At 41.6% G+C, this 12,388-nt stretch overlaps 2 protein-coding genes across 3 annotated transcripts; one reads left to right on the forward strand and one right to left on the reverse strand.

The window, feature by feature from the left end:
• Window positions 1-23: 23 nt before the first annotated feature.
• klhl20 (kelch-like family member 20) lies at window positions 24-9,394 on the forward strand. Its single transcript, XM_014190644.3, has 11 exons — window positions 24-175; window positions 801-864; window positions 2,202-2,775; window positions 4,046-4,204; window positions 4,408-4,618; window positions 4,829-5,012; window positions 5,251-5,394; window positions 5,547-5,680; window positions 6,050-6,258; window positions 6,463-6,569; window positions 6,671-9,394. The coding sequence occupies exons 2-11, from the start codon at window positions 842-844 to the stop codon at window positions 6,753-6,755; spliced, it is 1,830 nt and encodes a 609-aa protein (XP_014046119.1). The 5' UTR covers window positions 24-175; window positions 801-841; the 3' UTR covers window positions 6,756-9,394.
• LOC106599423 (centromere protein L) lies at window positions 9,104-12,387 on the reverse strand. 2 transcript variants are annotated; one of them, XM_082973374.1, is made up of 5 exons: window positions 12,095-12,387; window positions 11,107-11,272; window positions 10,686-10,937; window positions 10,046-10,588; window positions 9,104-9,948 (listed from the first exon to the last, which is right to left on the reverse strand). In XM_082973374.1, the coding sequence occupies exons 1-5, from the start codon at window positions 12,244-12,246 to the stop codon at window positions 9,874-9,876; spliced, it is 1,188 nt and encodes a 395-aa protein (XP_082829500.1). In that variant the 5' UTR covers window positions 12,247-12,387; the 3' UTR covers window positions 9,104-9,873. The 2 variants fall into 2 exon arrangements, with proteins under 2 accessions (XP_082829500.1, XP_045570613.2); XM_045714657.2 differs by lacking the exon at window positions 12,095-12,387 and adding an exon at window positions 11,390-12,033.
• Between the last annotated feature and the right edge of the window lies 1 nt (window position 12,388).

The following is a 12,388-nucleotide window of genomic DNA, read 5'->3' on the forward strand; positions in this document are numbered from 1 at the left end:
CAGCTAATAATCGTTCCGAGGGGGGACCTTGCGCTGAAATACACAACAATGCACATTTCCTGTTGATTGTAATTTTATGGAATGTCTAAAGAAAGCGTAGCTTGTGATTCTGCAATGTAGCTTTTGAAATATTGGCGATCTGTCACTTTGCTAGACGTTCGAATGGAAATATAAGGTACGTATTTGTTTTTGACCTGCATCTTTTATTGATCCAGTAACGATAGCATTTCTCCATGGAAAATAATTGTGGTAAGCTAACCTAGCCAGACCGTTAGCTCTAGCAGGAGGCGGCTAGCTAACGTTAGCTGCTTTCCTGAAAGTTGGCTAGAGTCGCCAGCTAGCTTGCTAAATGCTAACATTCGATGTTAGCGAGATATCTTTTTGTTGTTGTTGTTGAATGAAATGCAGTCTGCTAACTACATAGCCCTCTAAATATAACAATTAGCTAAATAGTAAGCGTCTGTTATTTCCTAGCTTAGTTTGAGTCTTTGTCTAATAGTAGCTTGTTTTTCTAGCTAGTTTGTTAGCTACAGTAGTTAGATTTCAATCTCATCTGGATCAACAGTACCTAGCTATTAGCCTATCGGCCTGTTAGCTGGTCAGCTATCTACCAAGACATTTCGAATAGGGTACACATTTGTCTAGTTAGTTGTCTAACTAGTCATTACTTGCATATCATGGTAACCTCAATATGGGGGAAACAGTGTGTTTTTTTCCCCTGTATGTTCCAGTAGTAGTGGCTTGTGTGGGCTAACATCCCTCCTTATAATAAATTGGAACTTGTTTTTCCATTCACAAAGGTTGGCAAAAAGTTGTGGGACCAAAGGTTGTTTTTCTGTGCATGGACGGAAAGCCAATGCGCAGGTATGTGATGACTTGAGTTTTTTTTGTGTGACTTGAATGTTTATATCTCATTCTGTTAAAAATACATGCTCATCCTTTGACATCCAATGACAATTGTGTCCTCGTTTAGTTATCATTCTTTATGAGAAATTATAGAAATTTCAGAGTGGCTGTTTTTTATTATTATGTAGGCTAGGTTTGCTGGAAATCGTCAAATCAACATGTATAAAAATGTAATATGATCAAAATGAATGGGGGTTAAGTTCTGTATGCTTCTATTATATAAGTGGAGTAGGATGCTTCACCTATGATTATTTGGAAATGACCCCAAACCAGTGAGGTCTTGGAGTTGGTTAGACAAGTTTTTCTCAACTCAACAATGTACATAACATCAATGGAGTTGAGTGGACTACATCAAGTCGCTGTCAGTCGATACTTATAAAAAATATAATTCTTAAACCCTTGTGGTGCCCCTATGTTTGTCTTCTGTAGCTGCTTGCCTTTCAATGTTTGCTGAAATCCATACTTTTTTAATAAAACTTTCATCAAATGCAACCACTGGCTGTTTCCTCCTATCAACTGACAGCAACTCCATGTAGTCGGAGGTACACTCCGCCGACAGTCGTTGCAACCCATCTCCCCAGAGATGAGAACCCCAGCTAGTGGTTGGTGAAACTGGGAGTGCTAGGCCTGTAGCCAGTATCACTTGCATCAATACCCAAACAGCTGTGGCCCCATGTTTCAAGGCCAATTTAGAGTCTTTGTGTTTTGACAAATTCATCCACGTAGAATCAACTTTTTTGTTGAAGAAAGACCTTATTTAGCCCGGTAAGAATTGATGTACCTTGGACCTCCTGTAAAACTAGATTTGAAAGACAGTCCTCATTTGTTCTGTGTAGTAGCCTGTGCTCCATTTACATTGTGTTGGAGGTCAGAGAAAGTCTCCTGTTGCCACTGCAAATTGAGCTATAATTGGAAGAGTTGATTACTGTTTGAATTGCTGAGGCAGTTGCTTGGGGGGTAACAGATGCTAGCTAAAGAGGCCTTGGATTGCACTCTAGACAATGTAAGTCATAGCCTAGTTGAAAGAGGATGTTTCTGTCTTGGTACTTGGTTCTTTCACACATAGGCCTCAACTGTCCATAGTTCAGACATAGCTGACGTCTGTTTAGCTTAAGGAATTAGGCTATTATGTCAACTTTGATTCTGGCTCCCACCAATACCAACATTGACAGTACCAACAAGACCAATTATTAACTTTGATTAGGTTTTGTGGTGGCTGTTTTTTTATGATAAATCAATGTTGGATTGTGGATGTTTATCCCTGATCTGTCTGGCTTTATGTGTCTGTTCTGCAGGGGTACAAGTGCACGCCCAGACAATACCGGAATGGACATCACCGCACGCTGCACACTGGGTGACCCCAACAAGCTCCCAGAGGGTGTGCCCCAGCCGGCACGCATGCCCTATGTGTCGGACAAGCACCCTCGCCAGACGTTAGAGGTCATCAATCTGCTACGCAAGCACAGAGAACTGTGTGATGTCGTGTTGGTGGTCGGCGCCAAAAAGATATATGCCCACCGGGTGATCCTGTCGGCCTGCAGCCCTTACTTCAGGGCCATGTTCACAGGCGAGCTGGCTGAGAGTCGGCAGACTGAGGTTGTGATCCGGGACATTGACGAGCGGGCCATGGAGCTTCTCATTGACTTTGCCTACACCTCACAGGTTACTGTAGAGGAGGGCAACGTGCAGACGCTGCTGCCTGCCGCTTGTCTGTTACAACTGGCCGAGATTCAGGAGGCTTGCTGCGAGTTTCTCAAACGTCAGTTGGACCCCTCCAATTGCCTGGGTATCCGTGCATTTGCTGACACCCACTCCTGCCGCGAGCTGCTGCGGATAGCTGACAAGTTTACACAGCACAACTTTCAAGAGGTGAGGTGGTCTCTTTTTTGCATACATGTGAGTCTGTGCACTCTCTGAGGCACAATCTTGAATCTGTTTATTTTATCATTTAGAAAATGTTGCTTGTCTTACCTCTGCTTATAAGAAGAACATTTTTGTTTTAGGATTAGTTACCGTAATTTACGGACTATTAAGCGCACCTGAATATAAGCCGCACCCACTGAATTAAAAAAAAAATGATTATTTTGAACATAAATAAGCCGCACATGTCTATAAGCCGCAGGTGCCTACCGGTACATTGAAACAAATGAACTTTAGACAGGCTTTAATGAAATACGGCTTGTAACAAAAATAAATAGGCTTTAACGAAACACGGCTTGTAACAAAAATAAATAGGCTTTAACGAAACACGGCTTGTAACAAAAAAAAAAAAATTTGCAGTAAGCTTTAGTTGTCTTTTTGCACCGAGTCAATTCCTCACGCTGCTGTTTCCAACGTCTTATCATCGACTCATTAAGACCAAGCTCCCGTGCAGCAGCTCTATTTCCTTTTCCAACAGCCAGATCAATCGCCTTCAACTTGAAAGCTGCATCATATGCATTTCTCCATGTCTTTGCCATGATGAGGATGACAAAATGACTACCGTAATCAGAATGATGGGAAGTTTGAGAGCGCTCGATTTAATCTAAACAGTAAATAAAAAAGTTGTTTGACCTTAACCCGTTCGGCAATTTCATTGGATCTAATGAAAGCTTCATGCCGCCAAAAAACTGAGCACGTCACAGAATGTGTTTTTTTGGAGAGAAAAAAATTGAAAGCGGGAAAAATCCATATATTAGCCGCGTCATTGTTTAAGCCGCGGAGTTCAAAGCGTGGGAAAAAGTTGCGGCTTATAGTCCGGAATTTATGGTAGTCACTTAGTTTAGCTATTAATTTGAAAATCCACACTGGTTACCCATTAGTGAGCTCCAGAGAGAGGTGTCTCTGAGTCTAATCTTAGCCCCACAGCCTGGCAATAAAGTTAGCCTAATCCCTTTTCTACATTGTGCATATATTTTTTTCACACCCAGTTTAGTGTTTCTATAAAGTTAAATCCCCATGTTATTTGTATCCTCAGGAAATAACTGCCGTTGATCTTTCAGAATTTTCAAATGTGAATTAGATGCTGCTGCCGGTTTAACTTGACTGCTTTACCATTCATCATTCTATTGAGCACAGCCCCTGTCTTTTTTTGTGGGCTTTTAACAGGTTTCAACTGATGAAAGGATGACTGAAGTAATTTTGCTTACTTTGCCCTCAGGTGATGGAGAGTGAGGAGTTCATGCTGCTTCCAGCCAACCAGCTGATAGACATAATCTCCAGCGATGAACTGAATGTGCGAAGTGAAGAGCAGGTTTTCAACGCAGTCATGGCCTGGGTCAAATACAGCATTCAGGAGCGCCGGCCACAGCTGCCACAGGTGATAGCTGCTGTGTAAACACTTGATCAGCTCATAGTATGAGATAGAATGTTGTTTTCCATTACTCAAACTTTATACACATTTTAGTTTTAGTTCAGAAAGGAAATGTAAGACATAAGACTAGCGACAGTGTGAAACCGAAAGTGCTTGTGTGTTATTCCACCTGGTAAGTAATTGATTCAGGATATGTTTTCTGGTTGTAGGTCCTCCAGCACGTTCGTCTTCCTCTTTTGAGCCCTAAATTTCTGGTGGGAACGGTGGGATCAGACCCTCTAATCAAAAGTGATGAGGAGTGCAGAGATCTGGTTGATGAGGCAAAGAACTACCTCCTCTTGCCCCAAGAGCGACCTCTCATGCAAGGGCCAAGAACACGGCCCCGGAAGCCCATCCGGTGTGGAGAAGTGCTGTTTGCAGGTTAGTGTCTTAGAACTGCCTAACATTACAGCATTCTTTCAGTACTTGTGTCTGATCACATCTGCTTTCAAAAGGTTTTCAAAATAACAGTCATGCCTAATTTGGCCAACAATGAATATACAAAATATGAATATACAAAATATTCCAAAGGGTAGGGTTAGAAGAGACAAAGTCCTACAAAGTGTTTTATTTCTTCTTTCATATTCGAAGTTGGAGGGTGGTGCAGTGGGGATGCCATTTCCAGTGTGGAGCGATATGACCCACAGACCAACGAGTGGCGAATGGTGGCTTCCATGAGTAAGAGGCGCTGTGGAGTGGGGGTCAGTGTCCTTGATGATCTTCTCTATGCTGTCGGCGGCCATGACGGGTCCTCATATCTCAACAGTGTGGAGAGGTTAGCATTTCCTTCCCTGTTTCTAAAACAATGTCCACGTGTCACCACCTCGTTAATGTTTATTTATAGGGCCTCATCCCAAATGGCACTATGTCCCCTACTGTATATAGTGCTCTGGTCAAAGTAGTGCACTAAATAGGAAATATTGGAACACCTGCCAGATCTTATCAAGAGGCTTATCTTCCTTCCATTGTTTAACCTCCTTATCGTACTGTACTGAACTCACTCTCCACAACAGGTATGACCCCAAGACCAATCAGTGGAGTAGTGATGTTGCACCCACCAGCACGTGCAGGACCAGTGTGGGTGTGGCTGTCCTGGGAGGGTATCTGTATGCAGTAGGGGGCCAAGATGGAGTATCGTGTCTCAACATTGTTGAAAGGTGACTATACAGTGTGTTCTATCACGCTGAGGCAAAGACAGATCATCTTGCAATACTAAAAGTATTATAATAAACATTATTACATGCATCCTAAAATATCACAGAAAGCTAACTCCTCTGATTAATCTGACTGTATGCATGATCTGTTGCAGATATGACCCCAAGGAGAACAAATGGACACGCGTGGCCTCGATGAGCACCAGGCGCCTGGGTGTAGCCGTGGCTGTACTGGGGGGCTTCCTCTATGCAGTGGGAGGCTCTGATGGCACGTCCCCTCTCAATACAGGTACATATGTATTACATAGAAAACAGTACAGTAGCTTTCATTGGTCAGCACGTCACTAAAAGGGTGTATACTCTTTTATTTATTTCTACTTATAAGTCACATGAGAAGCTTCAGAGATCCTAAGAAAAGAGATTCTAGAATCACATAAATGCCCACAAAGTTCCCTACAGAGATCTTTATCGTATTAGTTAGGCATTAAATGGAAGAATACTGACTGAAACAGGGAGGGACCACCTGAACTTGTCCAGTAAAAACACTTGTTTTTGTTTTCTTGCTACGTTTTGCTACAGTGTACCCTAATGAATATGACCCTGCTCTAACCCCCCCCTCTAACCCATACATGTTTGCGTTGCTCTTTTGTGAGCGCAGTGGAGAGGTACAATCCGCAAGAGAACCGCTGGCACACCGTCTCTCCCATGGGCACCAGGAGGAAACACCTAGGCTGTGCAGTGTACCAGGACATGATCTACTCTGTAGGCGGTCGTGACGACACTACCGAGCTGAGCAGCGCCGAGCGCTACAACCCCAGGACCAACCAGTGGTCACCTGTTGTAGCCATGACTTCAAGGCGTAGTGGGGTCAGTCTGGATCTCTTACATTTGACTTTTGATTGGTTTGGGTCTTTTATTTTAGGATAAGCAGGCGAAGTGTTAGACCTTTCGATCAAATCAGGTAATTTAATCAACTTTGCTGGGATGAACTAGATGAAATGTGGAAGAATAGGAAATGAATCAAACGTTGGCTTCCACCTGTTGATGTTTGGAGCATTGGTTGTCTTGCAGGTTGGACTAGCGGTGGTAAATGGTCAGTTAATGGCCGTGGGCGGCTTTGACGGGACAACATATCTTAAAACAATAGAGGTCTATGATCCTGACGCTAACACATGGAGGTAGGTAACTGCATGCAAGAGGTTACTTATGACGTATTACCCTAAGAGTGCTTGTGTTGAACCTGAGAGAACCTGTTATTCATTTTCTTCTTGTCCTCCAGACTCTACGGTGGAATGAACTACAGGCGACTTGGAGGAGGGGTTGGGGTTATCAAAATGACTCACTGTGAATCCCACATATGGTAACGCCACCAGTATAAAGGCCTCACCGTCGCTTGTGCCTCTGAAAGAAACATTGTTTATCATGCAAGGAAGGAAGACTATTAACTGTAACTCGTCCACAGCCGTGTAATTGGCAAGCCAAGGAAATGTCTTGAGTGACTACAAGATGTGTCAAGTCTGGAAGGCTTCTCATCTAGTAGTCTATGGTTCATCGCTCTATTCTGTACTTCCTGTATTATGACTTGACACGCCAAGCCAGCCAAGGCCAAGAAGAACCAACTGAATAGGCCTGCATCAATCACATGAGGAACTATTATTTATGACATCACTGCGGCAAGCACTTCATTTCCCCTTTTTCTGTTACTGAAATGGAATGATGCAGCTGCACTTTAGGATACAGTTCAGACTTTTGCTGTGTGACCTGTTATACTATACCAACATTGAGTTTACATTTAAATATTAAATGGGGCATGACGAAGAATTGTCAAAGAGAACTGATGTTTAACTGAAAATGTAGGATGTGGTCGCATTGCTTCTCCTGATCTTCATTGTGAATAGTTGAACTTGTTAGGCAGTTGTTTGAATCTCCTCTAAATTGAATGCACTGTGATTATAATTATTTTAGAATATTTTATTTTTTGGCTGTTTTTATTGGAGGTAGACACTGAGCATAACCTGGAGTTCTATATTCGCAACTGGGGGTCAATTGTTGGCCGACTAAGATGTTAGCACTGTGCTACTTACACAATATTACACTGAGTATACCAAGTATTAGGAACACCCCCCCTCCATACCATGTTCGATGGCACTTAAATGTTTTATATTTTCCACCCTCTGAATGGCACACGTACACTAACCATGTCTCACGTCTTAAAAGTCCTGTTTCCTCCCCCTCATCTACACTGATTGACATGGATTTAACAAGTGACATCAATAAGAGCTTTCACCTGGATTCACCTGGTCAGTATGTAAGGGAAAGAGCAGGTGTTCTTAATGTTTTATATACTCAGTGTATATAACTGTTTCATACAAGATTGTTATTGCCCATTTAAGGCTGGATAACAGTTGATATTATTTTAGGAGCAACTCCTTGACACATCGCTTGTGCGTTTAACATTATATGACACATTTCTGAGACAGTCTTGCACTTTAATCTATTATAGATTATTCTTGAGGAAAGAGTTGCATTGCGGTTAATCTGACACAGTAAGGAATAATAACCGGTTGATGCATTATGCATTTTAACCTATTATTTGGTGAGCATGCAAAACATGGATGGACATTCAGTAATATGCTTAATTGAAAAATGACTTCATCTTAACCTTATCAGACCTGACCCAGGCAATCCCTAGGTGAAAAACCTGAAATACACTACTTTCATTTATCTGTCTGCGACGCCCTGAAATTTATTCTCACATTGAAGTGTTTTGCCATTTTCTTTTCAGGACAACCATGGCTACAAGTAGAACACAAAATTATTTGACATGAACAGTTGCATTTATGAGTTTTATTCACAAATGTCAATGAAAACACAAGGTCCGCCAAGCAAAAACCTTATAGAAAATGAATTTATAAGATTGCTGTAAGTATAGAAATTGTTTTCTCAGTTGGAAATAAATATCCAACTATTCAGTGACAGCTGTGTGGAGTTTGTGGCAGCAACTGTGAGCTTATTACAGTATTATAGACACTATGTCCTGGGATGTCCAATCTATGTAGAAGAGCCTTTACCTTCTAATGACTCTTGTGGCTTGTGAACAAAACAGTGTGCATGTTTGTGGGTGTCTCAAGAGTTTCATAGTGGAGTCATGAGTTTGTAGTCAAACCGTTCAGACTTTACAGGCATTTTTGTGAGAACTGTCTTCCTTGTCTCACAAACACAGCTCCAGCTCAGCCGCTGTTAATTGCAGAAGAAATAGACGAATCCAATGCAAAAACCCAGAAGCCTGTTTTAAAAGGGGTGAAGGCACAAAAACGCACCAGCTTTACCGTGATACTCGAAGCATTTTAATGTCTATATAAATCCCATGTTACCATTGAGCATAAACATATTTCATCATGTGTTCTGCTGAAACTCTATCCCTATGCGTATGTATATCACCCAAATGTGTCGTTTGCTCACAAGTAATTATTAGCCTATACCGGTCATTCAGTGGTAGAGAAATTGCTACCTTCTGAAATGAATGTCCCTCTTTCACGCATAAGTATGGAAGCGTTTTTGGGGCAAATGTTTAGGAAGAAAGATGAGGGATGCTTAATTTCTGCTGAAGGTCTGAGATTTCTCTTTATGAGCTATAAGCCTTGATAAAACACGTGGCATTTTACCCTTATTAACTATTGTGGATTTGTCTGTGTACTGACAAAATAACCCATTCTGTTAATAAAAACCTTTTTTATTTCCAACTTTAATAAGCTCAAAAAACAATCTGTATTTGAAAGTATTTACAGGTTCTGTTAACCATTTAGGAAATCACTGCACAGGGATTACAGGGCTAGTTCTCTGGGAAACTAGGCTTTGTTAGTTTTCACTTAGCCACCTGATTCACTGTACTGTATATCTGGACTGAAAGGATTGTGTATATATAGAACTTCTGCCCAGGTTACTTGATGGCAATGGATTTACCATGTCTCAAACCTGATTATATAATAAATTATAAACTGCGTGGTTTGTGCCCTGAATGCTGAAAGCCGTGGTATATCAGACCGTATACCACAGGTATGACAAAACATTTTATTTTTACTGGTCTAATTACATTGGTAATCAGTTTATAATAGCAATAAGGTACCTCAGGTGTTTGTGGTATATTGCCAATATACCACGGCTACGGGCTGTATCCAGGCACTCCACATTATGCCTAAGAACAGCCCTGAGCCACCCCCAGGGCTTATTGCTTAATTATCACCCACACACTGACAGAACCGTACTGTGCAGTTTTAAGCAGTAGCACAATTATGTCTACACTTTTAGCTTGTAATGAATAATATCTATAGAGAACAAAAGCAGCAGGAATGGTTCGTTTGTAATGTATGCACTTGCCTTTTCATACAATACAGGTACTTATGCTATTTACAGGAATATAAGTGTCAAACAGTTTAATTTCATATGGACAGTAATTGTGGGGTTTACATGCACAAATGTTGATTAGATGGGCATCTTCAGGAGGGCACATTCTGTCAGCAGCTGCAGGATGGTGGTGATGTAGGTAGGGCTTGCTATCTGTGAAGGAAAAGAGATTGCAGATCTGTTTCAGTCATAACATTTCATTAGGATCTAAAGTTCTAGATACTTCTCCAGATGTGTGCATGATATCTACCTTGATTTTTCCACTATGGTGAGAAGAAACCAAAGCCGTGGAGAACTGCATCAGTGACCCAGCGGACAATTCTATCCTGAAGTGCCTGAAGAAGTGTGACTGCAGCCCTTTGAACCTGGTGACCTCCTCGATGCTGACATCTGTTGTGTCATCCTGCTGCACACTGTCCCAAAGCTCCCAGGCATCTTGTGGGTGGATGGTGTACTTAACATCCATAGGGGGTAGTGTTGGGAGGGTCCAAACCAGTTTCAGGTATTGGATGTTGATGGTGGGGTGGCACCCAATCCACAGGGCTACGAGCCACTGGAGGTTGGTAGAGTTGATACCAAGAGGGCCAAAGCAACAGTCAAATGTCTTTTCAAACCAGGATTTGACCAAAACTGTGAGAGACTCTGGTCCCCTGGTACAGAGCAAAGGCAAACTGACAAATTCTGATGGTAGTGATCGGAGATACTCCAAGTCACCATTGACGCAGGTCAGCCAGCCATTCCACACAACCTTCTGAGCATTATCTTTTGCAGCGAACGCTTGTCTGGAGAGAATCTGAGGATGAGAACAGATGACATTGAACACCACAATCGGATTTCACAGAAGAATATAGTATAGTACTATAAACTACATTTAGAGAAAAAAACCTTACCTGTATGAAAACCGTCTCAGCATCTTCATCCGTCTCTGCCAACCCAAGGACCACCGAGAAATTGACCTTGAAGCCCAATTCCTGGCCAACTTCAATCGCCAGGCCCTGTTGCTTCTCTGATACAATGAAAGCTGATAGATGCTTTGAATAGGATTTCAACTGAGTGTGTCTGAACTGGTACAAAGGTGTGACGTACGACAGTTCCCATTCCTTCGTCACCAGGAGAGCCACTTGGTCTGGGTCAACCTGTTTCTAGAGAGCAAAGAGAGAAGTCAGATGGCTGCAAATACTACACTCAAAGGATGATGTCTAAAAATATCAAACAGGGCTACAGAATCAAGCCTACACATTAGTTGAGTCAACTTTACCCAATGATGTTGAATAGTTGTGAATACAACCATAATTGGTTTTAGCTACTTACTGTGATATCACGTGATTTTGGAGTTTTTCTACTTCTTGGTATTCTTAGAGCTGTCAGATGGCCTGTGTATCCCAGATGAGTTGCTTCAACGCAGCTTCGCATGGATCGCCTGTAACTCTTGCTCCTTCGTTGTGCCAAGACATTGTTGAGTGGGGTCTTTACAATGCTGTAAAGAACACTATGTTATGATAGGTAGTGTAACATTTATTTTACGCCAAGAAGTGTAAAATAAGAAAAAAAAGGAAAGCTGAAGTGATGAAAAGTAGAAAACATTGTCACAAACTAGCTATCATGGCCTTGTTCTCTGACAGTACACAAAAGGGTTGCTACTGCTCCGAACACCTGTGTGTAAACAGATGACAGACGCCAGGTGGTCACTGAAAAATACTTTGTTGCAACTGGTGTTAAAACAGTGTACAGTAAGTGTTTATTTTACATTTGTGAACTTGTGATATGAAAGTAGAGGGATTTATGTTTCTAAAACAGTACCGCAATTGAGAATCAATTCACAATTAGATTGAATATTTGGCTTCCAGAGCCAATTCGCCTTTTAAACAGAACATGTAAGGTCATTTGATTAAGGAATAAACTCCTTTTGTCCAATATTGGTCTAGAGGTACCCATAGCCGTATGGATCTGTGCAAAACTGCCAAGTTATAGTATATTTTTTATTTTTAGTCTTTCTCGCTGACGGACGATAAGGACCATTTGTTTCGAAAGCCGTATTGCAAGTGATGATTGACATTAAAACACAGCATTGGGATTGTAGTTCACATGGGCTAGTCGTCGGCGAAGCTAACCGCAGAAAACTGTAGTGTACAGAAGGCAGAATGCCTTTTTTGAGAGCTAGTTTTGGCTAAGCAGCTGGTGTTTTGATACGGTCTGATTTCCTCGCTCGCTGACCAACAGCTTAGTTAGAAATCTTTTTTTTATAACACTAACGTCGATATTAATTAACAATAGATAAGCGATTTCACTAGTTGTATACCTGCTCCGTTCCTCCATGACTGAAAAAAACAAACAACCGGAAGTGGATTTTGAACATCGCGCTTTCCCATGATGCAACTGGAATCTTGATAAGGAACAGTAATCGATTACAGCATCATTCAACATTGACGTCAAATATATGCGTCGAATCATTTCATTTCATTCGTTGAAGCTTCAAATGCTGACCAATGTCTCGTATCTATCTACAAATATTGTAATAGATCCTTATCGTAGTTTGACTACTTTGGTCAGAAATAGATCGCTCCTTCCCCACCATGTGTTATACAAGTTGAGC

Source organism: Salmo salar, chromosome 03 (genome assembly GCF_965601325.2).
Source record: "Salmo salar chromosome 03, fSalSal1, whole genome shotgun sequence".
In the NCBI taxonomy this organism is placed as follows: Eukaryota; Metazoa; Chordata; class Actinopteri; order Salmoniformes; family Salmonidae; genus Salmo; species Salmo salar.

Excerpts from the sequence above, each read along its gene's own strand:
- klhl20 (XM_014190644.3), top strand. The coding sequence starts at position 842 with ATGGACGGAAAGCCAATGCGCAG. Across the intron at positions 865-2,201 it reads GACGGAAAGCCAATGCGCAG|GGGTACAAGTGCACGCCCAG; the intron begins GTATGTGATGAC and ends TCTGTTCTGCAG. Across the intron at positions 4,619-4,828 it reads TGGAGAAGTGCTGTTTGCAG|TTGGAGGGTGGTGCAGTGGG; the intron begins GTTAGTGTCTTA and ends TCATATTCGAAG.
- LOC106599423 (XM_082973374.1), bottom strand. The coding sequence starts at position 12,246 with ATGATTCGACGCATATATTTGACGTCAATGTTGAATGATGCTGTAATC. Across the intron at positions 11,273-12,094 it reads GTCATGGAGGAACGGAGCAG|CATTGTAAAGACCCCACTCA; the intron begins GTATACAACTAG and ends TGTTCTTTACAG. Across the intron at positions 10,589-10,685 it reads CTGAGACGGTTTTCATACAG|ATTCTCTCCAGACAAGCGTT; the intron begins GTAAGGTTTTTT and ends TCTCATCCTCAG.